General features: G+C 27.3%; 1 protein-coding gene across 2 annotated transcripts in view; it reads right to left on the bottom strand.

Moving 5' to 3' along the window:
* Positions 1 to 1066: 1066 nt before the first annotated feature.
* The window catches only part of LOC135923770 (uncharacterized), a 39421-nt gene continuing 23081 nt past the window's right edge, over positions 1067 to 17406 (bottom strand). Inside the window, exons 3-10 of one of the 2 annotated variants that reach the window (XM_065458702.1) lie at positions 7806 to 8408; positions 7236 to 7320; positions 6512 to 6901; positions 5359 to 5672; positions 4972 to 5083; positions 4787 to 4839; positions 4220 to 4317; positions 1067 to 4001 (exon numbers count right to left, since the gene is read on the bottom strand). In XM_065458702.1, coding sequence (XP_065314774.1) covers positions 1352 to 4001; positions 4220 to 4317; positions 4787 to 4839; positions 4972 to 5083; positions 5359 to 5672; positions 6512 to 6901; positions 7236 to 7320; positions 7806 to 8408 — 4305 coding nt within the window. In that variant the 3' untranslated portion in view covers positions 1067 to 1351. The remainder of the gene's footprint in view (positions 4002 to 4219; positions 4318 to 4786; positions 4840 to 4971; positions 5084 to 5358; positions 5673 to 6511; positions 6902 to 7235; positions 7321 to 7805; positions 8409 to 17406) is intronic. The other variant, XM_065458701.1, reaches the window with a different exon arrangement.

Genomic DNA, 17406 nt, shown 5'->3' with positions numbered 1-17406 from the left:
AACATTCCGAATAATTATATTAAAAATATTCGTTTTTTTTATTTTCTTGATTCCGATTTGCTTCACATAGAAATCTGATTACCCAATTATTTAGTTTATAATTTAATCTTTTTTTATAAATTTATATTGTATAATAAAATATTAAATTTAAAGTTAGTGTAGAGATGTGTTTTTTTAAAACTCAATTTTATATTAAGAGAAAAACCCCGCGAAAATATAAAGAATGATTAAATTTACACAAAATTTCTAGTAGAAGATTTTGGACATGTTTCATAATTTTGTAAAGTAAATTATAAAAAATAGCCAAGATGATTTGAAATAACAAAATTTTAAAAATTCCGGGTAGGTCCATAAAGTGATCAAGAAAAAAAATTTTCGGTCAAACTTAAAAATGATATTTTTTCGAATTTAGCTAACATTTTAAAAATGACCTCTTTTATGTGGCATTTTAAAAGAAATTTTCAGGTGACTCATAACCTTGTGCGCCTCCTCCCGTAACTGGGATGCACTAGTAGGCGAGGTTTTCTATTATAAATTTTATTAAATCATAATATTACCATATATTGTAGTGGGAGAAATTTTTTATTAACTAATGATATTTAAGAAAACAGGCTATTTCCGATGGGGTTGGAAATTTCCCACTTTTTCACCCCTTTGGTTATGCTTGTGCTACCAATAATTTTTGGAAATTTTTCATTATCAGAAAAGAATAACTTTTTGTTTTTTTACGCAAATATTAATTTGCGAGTGTTCCAAAAATTTTTAAAATGATTTTTAAAGCATGTTTTCTTTTTTCTTGTTTTTTTTTGCATTTGGAAAAAAAATGTCTTCTTTTACAATCCCTTAGTCCTATTTATTAAGTTTTTCGGATTATAATACATATACTATCAGCATGGCAACCTTACTTTAAAAATAATGTTTATCAAAAATTAACCGCGATAATTTATTATTACTTAAATTTATAAATCAGGTAACCATAATGGCTTATAAACGCTTTAACTATTTAACACGGGGTTATTATAAATTATACAAATAAGTATGCAATTTGTGATATTTGATGGAAGATCCGAGTCGATAATCGACATTAATATATTAGATTTTTTTATATATATACAATTATATATTACATTTAAAAATAAAATGAAGGAAAAAAAACTTAAATAAATAAATAAAACGTTCAATTTGGTATCGTTCAGGCTAATTTCATTTTTTTTTTGTGTGCGATTGGAATTAAATATTTTATTGGAAATCTCGGGATTTGAGCTTGGTTTCAAGTTAATATTTTTTTTATAATTGGCCGTCGTTTTAGCTCAATTGTATGTTTGTTCAATGGGAATATAGAACATAAACCTCAATTTTCTTTCATTTTCCATAGATCCATATAAGCTTCATAATGTTTTTCCATAGCATATCTATAGGCCTTCAAAGCGAGTTTAAATTTTTCATCTCTGTCCATAATCACTTCGGATCTTGGATGATCACCAAAACCTCCCTCAATTTCATCGGAAAGTAATTGGCGAGTAGAATTTAAAGTTTTGTTCGTCTCAAAACCTGAGATGAAACTTTTCTCATTTGCGAGACAACGATTTGATAAAGGATTATATGCGAAAGGCGGAAAATTAAGTTTTTCATCGCTCAAATCAAATGTTGGCGAATATATTTTTTGGCATCTGTTATTTCCCTCAAATTTGAGTAATCTTTTCGAAAACGTACCCAATTTTGGGTCCTCAAAATGGTTGTAAAAATTTGGACGACTAACACCGCTCAAAGCAGGAAAATCTCTTTCGATATGTACATCTCGCTCGCTTTCATCAAAATTAAATTTATGATTGTCCATCTTCTCATACGTTTCATCATAGTTGGTTTCTTTTCCGCATTGCGTAATTTTATGATCTTGCGATTTTTTTAGCGGATGATAATGATAGGTTCTACGGGTTGATCCATTTAGGCGTACTGGACTAACATGATTAGGAAACGATGATAAAGAAAATGGTGGATAGTAAGACAGTTTTTCATACTTGTCGGGTGGACTTTTTACCAAATTAATTTTATTTTCATTCTCATTAAGATTTTTATCCAATTTACAGTGTTTAATTGCCTTTTCACGGTCATAATTAATGTCACCGTTTTTTCGATCGACATAGTCCATATTCATATAAAAATTAGGTTCATTGTTTACCTTGGCACCAATTTCCTCGTTACATTGGTGCACATTTTTAGCGTCTAAAAGGCATGGATTTTGTCTCATAATGAAACGTTCGAACGCAGCAAATAATTGTTTATGATTACTGGGTAATGAGAGAAAGGGCGGAAAGGTTTCCGGGAATATTGGCGGAGAAAGGGGCATATGGGATTGAATAAGAGGAGGGGGGAAGAAAGGTGGGATAGACGGTCTACAAGAGGGAGACCAAGCTTTAGGTGATACCATATAGACTGGATTATTATAGGCGGTGTGACAATTATTTATTGGATTATAGATATGTAAAGTTTTGGATAGGGGAGGAGTGTTTGTGGATGGATAACCATTGTCATAAAAATGTAAAGATTGTCCCTGACTAGTATTATGGTCATTCTCCAATTTTGTCATTGATTCATCGTTACGATCGCAATGGTTCTTTTTTCTTAAATGATATGCACCATTGGAAGGATACTCTTTATCATCGAAGTGAGACAGTGGAAATTCAGTTAACAAATCTTGATTTTTTATCATTGCTTCAAATAACTTATTATAATTTTTGTCATCGACATAATTATTTATAATGTCAAAATCTTCATTTGGACCGAGTTTTGCAGCGTCGATATTTGAACGAGCGAAAATTGATTTAGGAGGTCTTCCTCTTTTTCTAACCATTATTTCCGTTTTACTGACATGATATTCGTTTTTGGTACAATCGTGAGGTAATGACTCATTACTCTCATTAGATTTGGATTTAGGAAAGTTTGCAAAACTATTTAAACTATTGCATGCTGTTTCGGAAGCTAAGGGGACTCCATTTTTTCTACCCAACGGTCTACCCCGTTTCTTGGAGCCTTTTTGAATTGTGCTGCTAGAATAATATGGTGGATTGTCAGACAAGGTTCCACGGCAAAGAGATGTTATTGGCGAAATAATTTTTGGAACGGTCATATAATTGGATTGTTCGACATGTTTCGGATGCATACGATTGTATTCGGGGTGCGAAACTTCTTTATCAATCGTATGATCATTAGTGGTGGGCGCATTAGCTTTATTCGGATTAAGGGAATGACATAGAGAGGAAAACTCACTTTTAGTTTGTGTGTCCATATTACCATCGAGTCTTTCGGCAGATTCAGAACTATCATCTCCGATTAATTTTGTATCGGTTTCTTTTGTATTAAACATGTTAAAGCTCATCAATTTTTCGCATTCGTCGCCATTAAACTCTTCCTTAATAATTTTCGCCATATCGTTAATAGTCTCATTAGATTTAGCATCACGTTCAACTTTATTTAAGCCTGAAATTCGTTCTTCACTATTGGTTGAGCCGCCGTGTAATTTCTCATAATTGAGATGACCCTCCTTTTTATTCCCGAAATAATCCCAGCTTTCATATTTATAAACAGAGGTATGATAAGGTTTAATTTTTTGAGCGATTTTTATTGGGTTATGCGGCAATAATTTGGGCCTACCTCGTTTTTTAACGATTTTAACCTCATTAACTTCATTGTCAAAATTTTGATAGTTATAAACGTAGCTATGATTATTAGACTGAACCAAACCATCTTTTGAGTTAATATTACTGCTAAAGATAAAGGTCTTATCCGCTGCAAGGTCTTGATATTCTTTCTTTTTATGATATACATCTTCATTTTCGTTATTTCGATTCTCGTAGTTATCATAAGAGGTTCCATCATGTTCTAGATCAGCTTTTATTTTGTGCGGAGAAAGGGTAACTGAGCATTGAGTGGTTAGCGAGGGGATGACTGATTTTTGTGGGTTGAGCAACGACCGTTCGTACATTTCGTATGGCAGCAATAGACTTTTTTTAAAAATATTAATTACTAGTGTTGTAATTGGTTATAGTATATTACAATTAAAGTAAAGCTGGCTTTATTTTTCTTAAAAAGTAACGAAGCTATTAATGACGTCATGACACGCGGATGAGTCAAAAATAAATGGAAATAAAATATAATTTGAAACTTAATAAAACAAAATATATTCGGTTTGCATGTTTTTTTTCAATAATTTTAATTTTACTTTTCATAATGTCTACGAGTGCTGGTAGCCGCGCTCGTATTGTGAGTAAATCCGCCCATTTTATTGTACAACTTCTTCCATATCCTTCTACTTCTTACCTTTAGTGTTATACAAGAAAAACGATATAATAATTCTAGATGAGGGGCGTAACAGACACCCTCGCCACTAGTGTTGTTAAACGGCTCGTTTTGAGCCGATTTTTAAAAAGGGCTAATTCAATATTTCATCCAGAAAAATATTACGCAAGCCTGAAGATTTTGCTCATAGAAGGAACAAAGGTTTGGACATATATTATCAAAATCTCGAGGCTTAAGCAATATTTTTCTGGCTAAAATATTAAGTTAGGGAGAGGGGTGGTAGGCCTCTTTAAAATTATATATTAGCGGAGTTACTAACTCATATCATTTTCTCCCTTTAAAAAAATCAATGCTTTTTTAGACGTGCTAGAGGAAAAAAAAATAGAAAAAAAGGGGGTTGTATTTAAAAAAAATTTAATCGATTTGTTTTGCATTGTATAAATAAATTTATTAATTTATATTTCAAAAAAATATATATTAAATATAATACTTCTTTGTAACCACCATTAATTTTAACGATCTTGTAGAATTGATACAAATCGACTGTATTATAATATGAAGAAGAAAATAAAATAAAATAAAATATAATATTTACAATATTAAAAAAAATAATAAACCTATTTTATACTTGATTTTTATTATTATTTGTAATTATAGAGAATTACAATGTTTTACCGGGGCAGGGTCCTAAATGGGGAATTTTCTTGAGTGGCGTACCTCTATCGCACATAAATTTTTTCAAACTATCAAAGAAATTTAGCTTCTCAGAATCTGATTCAAGTTTAGCCTTTAAATTGTTTTTTTTGTTTTAAAAAATATATAAGTTTCAAATTATATAATGAAAAATTTCATAACTGATTCAATCCTATATTACCATTTTTAAAAAAAATAAGATATTATGATTAGTACGGTTTTTGGTGAGTAGAAAAAATGAGAAGAAGAGGAAGATGGTTCAAAAAAATGGAGGGATTAAGAGATTCACATAAAACACGAATTTCTGGAACGACAGCAAAATTTAGATTAAAAAAGAAAGAATAAATAAGAGTTTAATATTAAACAAACCTGTCTTATATGATAGTCTAAGGCGCATTTCGACGCTGCCGAATAGCTGGAGTTGGGCCAACCATTGATCCTAACATTATCATTATTGGTTATATTGAGCTTATGTTTCTTGTAATATCTTTTGTTCAATTTAGCGAGCCGTAGGTAACTATTTTTTTTAGAAAAGTTCTTGAGATATTGTTTCAAGGATGGGCTAATCGGCGGACTTTTAAACAATACGGACGTTGGTTTGCCATCATGTAATGGAGAATTTTTTGAAGTTTCTTGATCATCTGCGGGCTTTTCTTTTTTGGGTCTGCCCCTGAATATGGGACCTAATTTTTTTTCCCACAAAATGGAGTTTATTTTTAAATGTAACCGTGATTAGTAAGCGGGTAAAATAAAGGAACGGTAATAGCCCGATTAAGATTCAGACCAAAATAATATCATGTAAGTTTGGAGATTTTGCTCATAGATGACAAAAAAATTTAGACCTATTAGATTTCACTAAAATCTTCATCGGGTCGTTTTTAAAAATAGACTGGAATCGGGCTTTTTAACAACATTATGTGACGGGTACATTTTTAAGGGCCTCACATACATGACATTTAATAATAGAAAAGGTATGGCATATTGTATGCTGGGGTTCATTTATATATGATGGTTAGCTTAGATTTTATGAAAATCCATTTTAAAAATGTCACGTGATTTTTTATAAACTGTCACATTCAAAAATTATAAATTTTTTGATTTGTTTTGATAATAAAAATCTTCATCAAATTTAAATGAAATAGGCCATCTTATATAAATAGAATTAGCTTACTTAGTATTTATTTTTTGGCGCTCAAGATAATATAATTTGAGAACTGAAACAAGAAGGGCATTTGTGCGTTCCTACACCTTCCGATTTCGGGCATAAAATGAGAATATAACCCTTGTAAACTTTTACTCTTTTAGAAATGTTCCGGAAAAAAAAGTATCGATACAGTTTAGTTTTTTGTTATATTCAAAGTTCGGTTAACTAAGGCATCTTATAAGTGCTCATAAATATAGCATTAAAAACGTTACCATTTAAAATACACTATTTTAAATAAAACACTTCAATTTATCCGTGCTGTTATTCTTTGGTTTTACAAAAAATATAAAGAAATAATTAATAATTTTTTTTTCTTACCACTATAAGATCTCAAATTTAATGAATTGAAAAAGCTTTCATCTTCATCGCCAAAAACGGTCTTGCAAAACATATATCGAATATCTCTTGTTAACTGGACGTCAATATTACCAACCCGTTCCTGTTCAGCTAAACTACGAAGGCATGTAAATTTTTCGATCGTTTCAAGTCTCTTGATTTGAGATTTGCATCGAATGTAGGCAGGATAACTCAAAATGCATAGTTTTCCATAAAATAGACTATTTAAATCCCTATCACCAGCTCCATTGTGGTCAGTGATAGTAATGTCCTTATAATTATGGTCGTTTAATGGAGTATAATTGTGATGGAAAGGATTTAGCGATAGATAAGGGTTATGAGTTTGTGGAACAATTTTGTTATTCGAAGCTACTATAGTTAGTAAAAAAAATAAAAGGACTATATTGAAATAAACAAAATATGTTTAATTTGTATTATACTTAATTCTATTTGAGGTTAAGAAAAAAAATGGGCAATTCAAAAATAGATAAAAGATAATTATTTACTAAATATTATATAATATAAATTTTGCTTTGAAAAAAAAAATATATATACAGGTTATATTAGCCGCACAAAATATTTTTTAAGTAACCCAAAAAATATTGAAACGAGAAAAACGTAAAATTTAAAAATAAAAAAACATTTGCTTTATAAGAAATTTTATTTGATAAGTATCCAATAATAATTTTTAAAAAATGGTTCAAACCATATATTTTGTTGTAATTTTGAATTCCTTCGATAAACTGATCAAACGGTAAAATTATATTGCGGGATAGTTGAATAAGTTCATCCTTTTTAGAATAGTGTTATATTGTCGTAATTTATAAATATAACTTATAACAAAAAATATTAAAAATGAAAAAGATATGTGTATAGAAATTTCAGAGTTATTTAAGATCTATGGTACACTTCATTAACTTCTCAAGATTACATGCGTTTTAAAACGACATAAAGCTTAGAAAAGACTAGACCCCTATTACTATTTAAAAAAAAGAGGGCGGCTCTAACGCTTTTTTTGAAAGAAGTGGCGCACGACTTAACAACCCTAAAAAAATTTAGTTAAACAAATGTCTCACTGCCAATGAATGGTAAGATGAAGAATAGCCTAAGCCTCTTTTCCCAACCCAGCTGATCTTATTTTTTAAAGCAATATAAAGCCAGTGGTCTGTGCAGAAAAAAAATATATTAAAAATATAACTAATTAAATTATTTATAGAAAAAAAAACTTTTTAAACAATGGCCGAGATGATTATGAGTAAATATGTATAAAAATTACTTCGCCAAAATGGCTATCGGGATCTTGAGACCTAGGCAAATGTTGAGGTAACATATATAATTTCAGGCTAGCGAAACACCCTACCCTGTCTTTAACATCTTTAATGTTCTTTAAAATTTTATCCGTAGTTTCAAAATTTTCATTAGAAACGTGATCTAGTGTATCTTTCATATTCTCGGAGGTGTTCTGTTCTTTTCTAGGTCTACCCCTTTTTTTAACACATTTAAGATCGGGGTTAACAACGTCATCCGCATTCCCCGTTGTTTTATTAATATTATTATCAGCCGCATCGTTTAAGGGGTTGACTTTGGGGTGATATTGAGTGTCGCGACATTTCCATAACAGTTGTAACTGGATTAAGTAGGTCCCACTAGAATCGGCTCTAGACTCAATTTTATGATCCTTAGATGGTTGTAGAGATAGGAATAGGTATTCCTTGACCCGTATCCTCCTAAATTGATTCGAAATATCTTCCGTTTTAGGGGTAGTCCCTTTTTGGTCGACATCACTTTTATCGAAATTTGCAAGGGAGGGGTCAGTCGCATAACGGAAAGATTTGTAAAACGTGTATGACCCTTTGGTGTGAGATGTTTCCTCGTCGAACTGCATACGTTTTTAAACATATTTATTTTTTTTACAAAAATGTTTATTATTTATAAAATGTGTAAAAGGCGAGAAAGACAATACCAGATAATATCTTAGGGTTTGGGGTTCACAGAGTTAAAAGATAGGAGCCCTAAAAAATCAAGCGGAAAAATATTGTTTCCAAAAAATTTGAATATTTTAAACCTTCGCACATTAAGATAACGCGATTTTTCAAGAAAATTTTAAAGGCCTGATTATGCTGAAATCGTCTACTAGCGTGACCCTTGAATATCAGACAATTTTTATAATAATATTTGACCTACCCTAATTTATATATTAAAAAAAAAATTCAGAATAAAAAAAATATAGATGGTCTAAGTTTTTAAAACTGGCTAAAACTCCGAATATATGAAGAGAATATGCAAACCCCCTATACTACGATATAAATATATTTAAAAACTATCCTGTATAATCTATAAATATTTGTTTAACGATCTGATATGATCTATCCTGTATAATCTATAAATATTTGTTTAACGATCTGATATGACCTATCCAATAATTTATTAAACTGATAAATAAGTAATAATAAATATTTAGAGACCTGCAGTGGTTAGAACTCTTACATTTTATTATTGGCGGTATATTTTATAAATTTCAAAGGGGAATTGAAAATATCAGAAGCCGAATGAATGATAAATTTATCTATTATATGATTGATTTTAAAAGTACATAATTAATAAAATAATGCCTCCAGAAAATCTAATTAAATGAAATGAGATATTCGATAATAATTTGGTATTCATTACGAATCAAATAATATATTCGATTTTTTTTTTAAATTTCTGGATATTTTATTTAGTATAACAAAAAAAATATTAATTATATTTCAAACATTTTATGGCATAAATTTATAATAGTAAGTAAAGATAGATTATAATAAAAATAACTATTTTTTAAAAAAAATTTATGGAAAAAAAGCCATTCTTTTCAGGCATAAAGTTTTTCTAATTATTATTGATAAGCGATTCTTGATAAATATTTGTGCTTATTCCTCTCGTTTATGATTAACAATCTTACAATATATAAATATTTGTTCCGATTTGGTTTTAGAATAATTAATACTGTAATGCAAGTCCCAGAAAAAAAAGAAAGATATTTTATTGTCAGCGGCCTAAACTAAAAAATAAAATATAACTAAATAAAAAAAATTTTCCAAATAATTCCAAAATTAATAAACAATTGGAATATTTACAAAAAATTATGAATAATTAAAATTTATCATATAATATCATTAAAAAGTGATTATCTATAGTTACTCTTACTAGTGTTACATTGCAAGTTACTTTATGAAATTTATATAACTCATCATTTTAAATTTTTAAATATAATTTATATATATAAAACAAATTTTCGATTTATAAATTTTAATGAAAATAAGATTTAAATAAAGGAATAATTGTATTCGGAGGGGGGGGAATGACAAATATTTATTTTTCATAAAAAAATTGGATTAATAAATTTTATTGGACTGTAATAGCTATTTTCAAAAGGGGTGTCAAAAATGTTTGCTTGTCTTTTTCCAAAAAAAAGCTTCCCTAGACTAATCAAACTTTCTACAAGTAATAAACCAGCAAATTCTAAATTTGGGAAAAATTTATAATAAAGAAAATTAGTCTTGGTTTTTCAATTTTAATCATAGACAGGAAATTTTTAAAAAGGTGATAATTATATCAAAAATTAATTTAAAATTTAAATACATTTATATAAATATTTAACATGTTTTAAAAAGTTAACTTCAAAACTTTGAAGTTACATTTAAAAAGTAGCAGAATTACATTTTATTTGTTATATTTTCTTCAAAAATGTAAATAATCACTTAAACAACGCGAATAAATATGTAAGTGCAAATCTAATTTGTATTTGACAACTTGATAATCTTACTAAATTTTTTACTTTCATTTATCGTAAGGTCACTATCAATAATATTCACACAATAAAAATAGGCACTTTAATTTTCTAAAAGCTATTTTTAAAAAAATATATATAAGCACCAATTTGTTTGCAGATCTGTATTCCCAAAATATTTAATTTTAAGTGATAAAACCTTTAATATTTCAAAAAAAAAATTCATACTTTTTTACTATATGATATTATAATACTGAGGTTTCTAGATATATAAATTATTTGATTTTCAATTGATTCTTTCGAATTTTGTTATAAAAAATAAGAAATATTGGTTAATTTTATATAAATACAATGACACCTAGATAAAAAAATTTTAGCAGAGAAATTTAATGCAATTTAAGTGTTTTACCATTCCTAGATATTCCATAGAATCATTCTATTTTTTTCTAGATCTTTTAAAGATAATTTAAATTTGTTTTTTTTAGAAACAAGACACATAAAACAAAAATAATATAAATGAAATCATCATTAAAATTTTATAAAAATGCAAAATTATAATAAAAAATTTTAATAAAATCTTTTTTAGAAATTATATATTCTATTTATAAAATTTTTTATATTTTTTATTAGATATTTTTTTTAAAAATTAATTTAAAAAATTCGTTTTAAAAATGTATTATAATTTTTTTTAAATAGAAAAAAATAAATATTAAATATCATATTCTAAGAAATATAAATTCGAAATATAAATTTTTGTCATATATTAAGGTTATTAAATTTATATTATATTTATGACAAAATTTTTTTATTAAGTTGTAAAAATAAATTATATAATATTTAAAATGTATTTCGCTACTTTTTGAAATGATTTGTTTAAAAATAAATAATCCCAAATTTTATAAAGAATATTTAAGACGACAAAAAAAAGGACCTCTAAATCCTCAGCTCAGATTACGGTTAATATAAGATATTCAAATTTAGTATAGCTAAACTAAAAAAGCATCACTTTAAAATTTAACCATGAACCTTTCGCCACCCCCCATAAATATAACTATTTTTTTTAAAAAATCGTATTACAAAAAAATTGAAAGTTTTCCAAATAAAAATAAATATGTTAAAGATTAAAACAAAAAATGAAATAAAATAATTTCAAATTATTTGATCCAACATACCGCATTCATCATTTTAATTAAATGAGTTGTTGTTGTAACCCTAACTCTTTTTCTTAGATTTGGACCTGATTAGTTCCGTTTATAAATCTTCCTGCTAGCGTTTCTCAAGGCACCAAGATTAAAAGCGAATATCGAAAATTGAAAAACGTGAATATATTTCTGAGATTGCATAATTATTAATTTTTATTTTATAAAAAGGAAATAGCACGAACATTATTTTGAATCAAACAAGATATTTTTTTTTAAACTTAATGATTCTTTTCTAATCTAGAAAATATTGCTTTATGATCATGGTTATATAGTCATCCCCTTATTAAGGAAGAACAGAGACTTTCTCACTCAACTTTGTTAAACACAATCTCCGCTCGCTTACTAACTTCGTACCTAGTTAAATCCCCTCCATTTCTATAGAGATTTCCTTTTCATCTTCTTTGCTCCACCCCCACCCGCCACAATTTCCTTTTAAAAAAAATGTAATTGAGTTTTTCTATTCTTTTCAAGGGTCCAACCTATCCTTAATAATTTATACCAATGCTCTGATGTCCCAGGGTTAATTGTGTAGTTAATGAGCTAGCTATGAATTTGGAGGCAATGGTCCGGATACCCCATTTCTCTTATTTTTCGTATAAATTTTCTTAAAAAAATTATGAACTGCCTGGGTGACATCAGGAATGCCAAGCTGGACTAATGGAATTTGGACAACCAAATTACTTTAACAAGAGGCAGGCAAGTATAATAATGTAAGTTTCTACAGAAATCAAACTCTTAAGTGGACTTATTTTTCAAGAAATCGTCGCTCGATTATTTATAAGATTAAAAATTGATATATTTACATACTATAAGCGATCTGGATTATAGACCTGCAAATGGCTCTGACCTTAAGAATTTACTCGGACTGGAACCAAAGATTAATCTTGTAAAGTAGGGCATTTTGATGAGGTGGGAGTTAAAAAAACTGGCCACCTCTCCCTTAAATATAATGGAACAAGTGCGAAAAACCAATAAAATATTTTTTAAACATTGGGCGAATAAATTGGCGGGAAGGTGATATTTTTTAAAAAAAACTGGGTGACGGATTTAATTTAAACAAAGAATCGATTGCAGACCCTCTAAAACGAATCCCACTTATTATTATATGATAGTATTAATAATTATTATTTACTTTAGAACTTAAATCAAAATGGCGATTTACAATTAGAAACGGTTTAATTTAAGCCGACTTTTAAAGATAGCTAACTCAATATTTTATCCAGAAAAATATTACGTAACCCGTAGGATTTTGCTCATAGATAGCACAAAGGTTTGGACATCTATTATAACAAAATCTCAGGCAATATTTTTCTGGCTAAAATATAGAGTTAACCTTTTTAAAAATCAGCTCAAATCGAGCCGTTTAAAAACACCGTAACAAACCAAGCTAGTTCCAAATATGGCTTAAAAATATTTTATCAATTTATTTTCAAGAGGCTTGCAGGGGACTAAATTTAGGCCCGACCCTTATTTTTTTATAAATTTCGTTATAATATTTGAAAATATGAGAAGTAAATGATTAAAATGTTCGGCCCGGGTTTTTAAAATTATACCATTTATAGTCTCATTGCGGGATTGTGGGTCTCTGATTTATTTATAAATGTTTTTAAAAATGTTCTATAATTTACACTGCACAACTTATACATATAAAAAAAATTTTTTAAGAAAGGATGGGGAAGGGCAGAGGGTAAATGTGAAGGGGATGAGGAGGATCCTCGAGGACAAGATTTTAGTTTGAGAAAGTGAAATTAGATCGATGGTGCCATGTCCAGATGGTATTCTATTAGTTGTATCGGGACCAATTTTACAAGCATGGCCCAGTCCCAATTTTTTTTTAAATTTGTCTCAAAAAGCCCGATCAGAAAGAATAAATATTATTGTCTGCACGGCCCGAATTCATTTAAATATGGAAAAATTTAATTATTTTTTAAAAAAATTTATATAATTACAAAACAATAATTATTAGTGCTTTTGTTTCTTGCAAAAATTTATAAATATTTCAATTTAGTTCACAAAATTTAATGATATTATATTTTATAATTTAAGCACGACCGGAATTTTCTTCCGCTGAAGATCTCTAATTCATATTTGAGACATAGAGAACTCGCGATAATTTAATTTTAAATCATTTTTTTTTAAATTGTTATACGATTTTCAAAAGCATCTAATGTAAAATTTATTTTTTAAAAAATTTGGGTCATATTTCCAATTTTTTTTTTCTATGCTTTGTAATTTTTTAAAGAAAAAAAAAATACGGATAAAAATAAAATATAAAAGAATTAAATAAATAAAAAGAAAATTATGTCATTTACATGTAACAAAAAATTTTTTATTAAATTTAATTTAAAAATATTATGTATTACCGACATAGTTTTAGTTATTTTTTTAAAAAATAAAATTGTAACACAAATTTAACTCATTTCTAAAGTTAGTAATTAAATAGTTAATTTTAAAAAAAGTCATAATAACATAATTTATTATAAACGAAAAATAAAGGTAAAATAAAATAAACATAATAAATATTTATATTAATTTAATTTAAACGTTATTTTAAATTAAATTATGATATTTTGTAAAAAATATAAAATAATTGTATAAATGAAATTTATATCTAAACCGAATTATTCTTATTCGTTTTAATTTGTATTTTATGAATACGAATAATAAAATTATTCGTTTTAAAAATTTGATTCGAATATAATTACAAATTAGGATCATATATTATCTGTCGAATAATTTTTTATCAATTATTCAATCGAATCATTCAAAATTATTCATATAATTACAAATTAGTCGAAATATATTGTAAATATTCGAACTTATTAAATATTTTTATATTTTCCAATATTTTAAATTTGCGTTTTTAATTTGTCATTTTTTAAATTATATGATTGGTTATAATAAATTTTATATTGTGATTAATTCTAATAAATTTTTAATGTTCCAAAAAAATTATTCCCCCCCCCCCCTGTAGCAAATTCCTGGTTACGCACCTGCATGTAGACCAAATGTTTTTAATGGCATCTATTATAGTCAATAAAGTTAATTACAACAGCTGACTAATATATGTACGCTCTTAATTAGGGACATGAAACGAAACGTTCCAAGAATGGAACTTGGGGAAAATTCTTGAACGCTAAAAAAACGAGGAAGGTTATTCCGAAATAAAATAATATAAAAATTTTAATTTAATTTTAAACATGATCTATGGCTCATTCATAAATATTTGTTTTATTTAAATTCCAGTTTTTTTCACATAACAATATTATTATTTAATTAACATTATTATGTACCTTTTAGATTTATAAAAATATTTTTCTTAAAATTAAAAACTTGTTTAAAAATTTTTTTTTTCCGATCATGGGTTACTTTATTTGATTATTTACTGATATGATAACGGATAACTTTTACCAGATTAGTATTGAGAGGGTGTTTTGTCACCGCGATAATGTATGATACATTTAAAGAATGTTTAAAATAATTTATGTAAGACGTACTGATCTATATCTATTAGTGTTGTTAAATGGCCCTATTTGGATCGATTTTTAAAAATGGCACAATTAAGATTTTAGCTAAAATAATATTATGTAAACCTGGGGTTTTGCTCATAGATAGCAGAAAGGTTTGGATCTCTATTTGCCAAATCTCGAACCTTTCATAATATTTTTTAGGGCTAAAATCTTAATTGGGCCGTTTTACAACACTAATATCTTATATATATTACAAGGATTCATGAATAAAATTAGATTTATTTTTCTTAAAAATGGGTTTCGGAACGTGGAAAGGAATATAATTTTTTGGCCGGAACGCGAACCTAAAAGGAATGTAAAAAAAATGCCTTTGTTTTGTTCCAAATTCCCGCTTTTAATAGATGAATGCTCATTATTAATGTCTTTGGATATAATACAAGATCTAATATTAATTATGATATTGCAAATTAAATTAATCCTTCCCTTTTTTTAAAAAAAACATTAGTTTATGTTTTTTTTCCTAATCAATCGAATAATTCGTTATTTGACTACTAATGAGTACGAATTATAATTTTTTTGTTCCTTCCTTCCTTCCTCCCTTCCTAATAAATTTAATATTCAAACATGAATCAGCCCGAATGAGAATAATTTAAAATAATCATAGAGCAAGGTCAGATATTCCGCCGATAAATCATTCATTAAACTTACCAAATAAATCTAACAAGAGCTTCAATTTTTTAACGCAGCCCTAGATTTTGAAAATGTTTATTGTTATTTAGATTCATGCTAAAAATAATTAACAATACCTCCTTATGAAAATAGATATTTTTCGCAAAATGTATAGTATTACATACGCATATATTACAAATTTAATTTTTAAAAAATTTATAGCTAGCTCTTCTAATTCATATAATGTGCTTTTGATGAAATAAAGTATAATGAAATTTTTAAAAAATAATTATTTTTTTTAAACATTGTGAAATTTCGCACCATATTTTTTTGAAATCAAAAAACTAGCATCAGGTTTCCGTCCATATCTAATTCATGCTATCCCCAAAGGCCTATCTTAGGCCTTGGTCCATATTCATATATTGGGAAATCCTTTAATTTAAACACAGATATAAAAAATTTTCTTGAGTAAGGGTTATCTACCGACACCCGGTTAAAATACATAGCAGGATAAAAATGCAGTGCAGGGATCCAAATCAAACTGAACCGTTACCTATATTAACCAATATTATTTACCGTACCTAAACTTATTCTCTAGTTATAATTAATAAATTAGGTGTATTTGAATGTGCAAATAATAAATAACTTTAGTTGATATGTGTGGGTTTTCGTGATCATCTCTATCACATCATAACCGATTTTTTATCAACTAGTCAGGAACCGTTATTTTTATCTGAACTTCAAATCCGATAATCTACAATTTTCAAGCCCGTCCAGACCTGATTGTTTTTTATTTGTCCCTAAAGTCCGACCCGAAACAAAAATTATTTTTCCGCCCAATCTGGGCCCGAATTTATTTAAATATTGAAAAATTCAATTTTTTTTAATTGTAAAAAAGTTTTCTACAAACAAAAAATATATAGGCGCCTTCTTGCAAGAATTTTAAAATATATCAATCTCACAAAAATGGAATGATATCATATTCAAAAATTTAAGCCCGATGTCCGTATTTTTTTAAAAAAAATATTAGGCCCTACATAGCCCGTGAATCGAAATTTTTTTTTAAAAAATAGGTCCCGGGATTTGTAGAGCTCTACTTCGAATCCCTGTAAAATTGCGATAAAATATAAATTAATCTGTATAAAATAAATTGCAATGGAAAAAGATCTATATTCATTTAAGGTCGAATTTGGGCAAAAGAGAAAGTGTTGCATAAAGCATAATTTGATATAAATGCGTTTTGAAAACATTTCCTGAAAAATTGTTTGAAGGTGCGTTCAACGGATTATAGATTTTTAAATGGATGTTCCCGGAACATATTCAAACTATTTCCGTTTTCTTCTCGATCTATTATGTTCAACTAAAAATTCTATTCTGTTTCCCTGGAAGCCCTTGCAATCTGGTGAATTTTAATTTATAAGTTTAACTTATGAATAGAAAATACTTTTTATAAATATTATAAAAATTTTTTATATATTTTCATAAATAATTTATTTTTTAAAACAATATACAAATTTTTTTTAGCAATATTTTTAAAAAATGTATGCTATATTTTTTTTTTCTCACTGTTATAAAATAAAATAAAACTATAAAGTGTAGGATAGTTTGTTATAACCATATGTTTGTGCCTAAACATTTTTTCTTATAGAAATATTTTTTAAAAAAAAATATTATTTTAAAAAAAATTTATAATATAAAACTAAAAATGATAATTTTTTAAAAAAAATTGTATATTTAAAATTTAAATAAATTTATTCCTTTAGCCAT

This window comes from Gordionus sp. m RMFG-2023, chromosome 2, assembly GCF_954871325.1.
Source record: "Gordionus sp. m RMFG-2023 chromosome 2, tfGorSpeb1-WG-v2, whole genome shotgun sequence".
NCBI lineage: Eukaryota > Metazoa > Nematomorpha > Gordioida > Chordodea > Parachordodidae > Gordionus > Gordionus sp. m RMFG-2023.
This window is presented reverse-complemented; position numbering and strand designations above follow the sequence as displayed.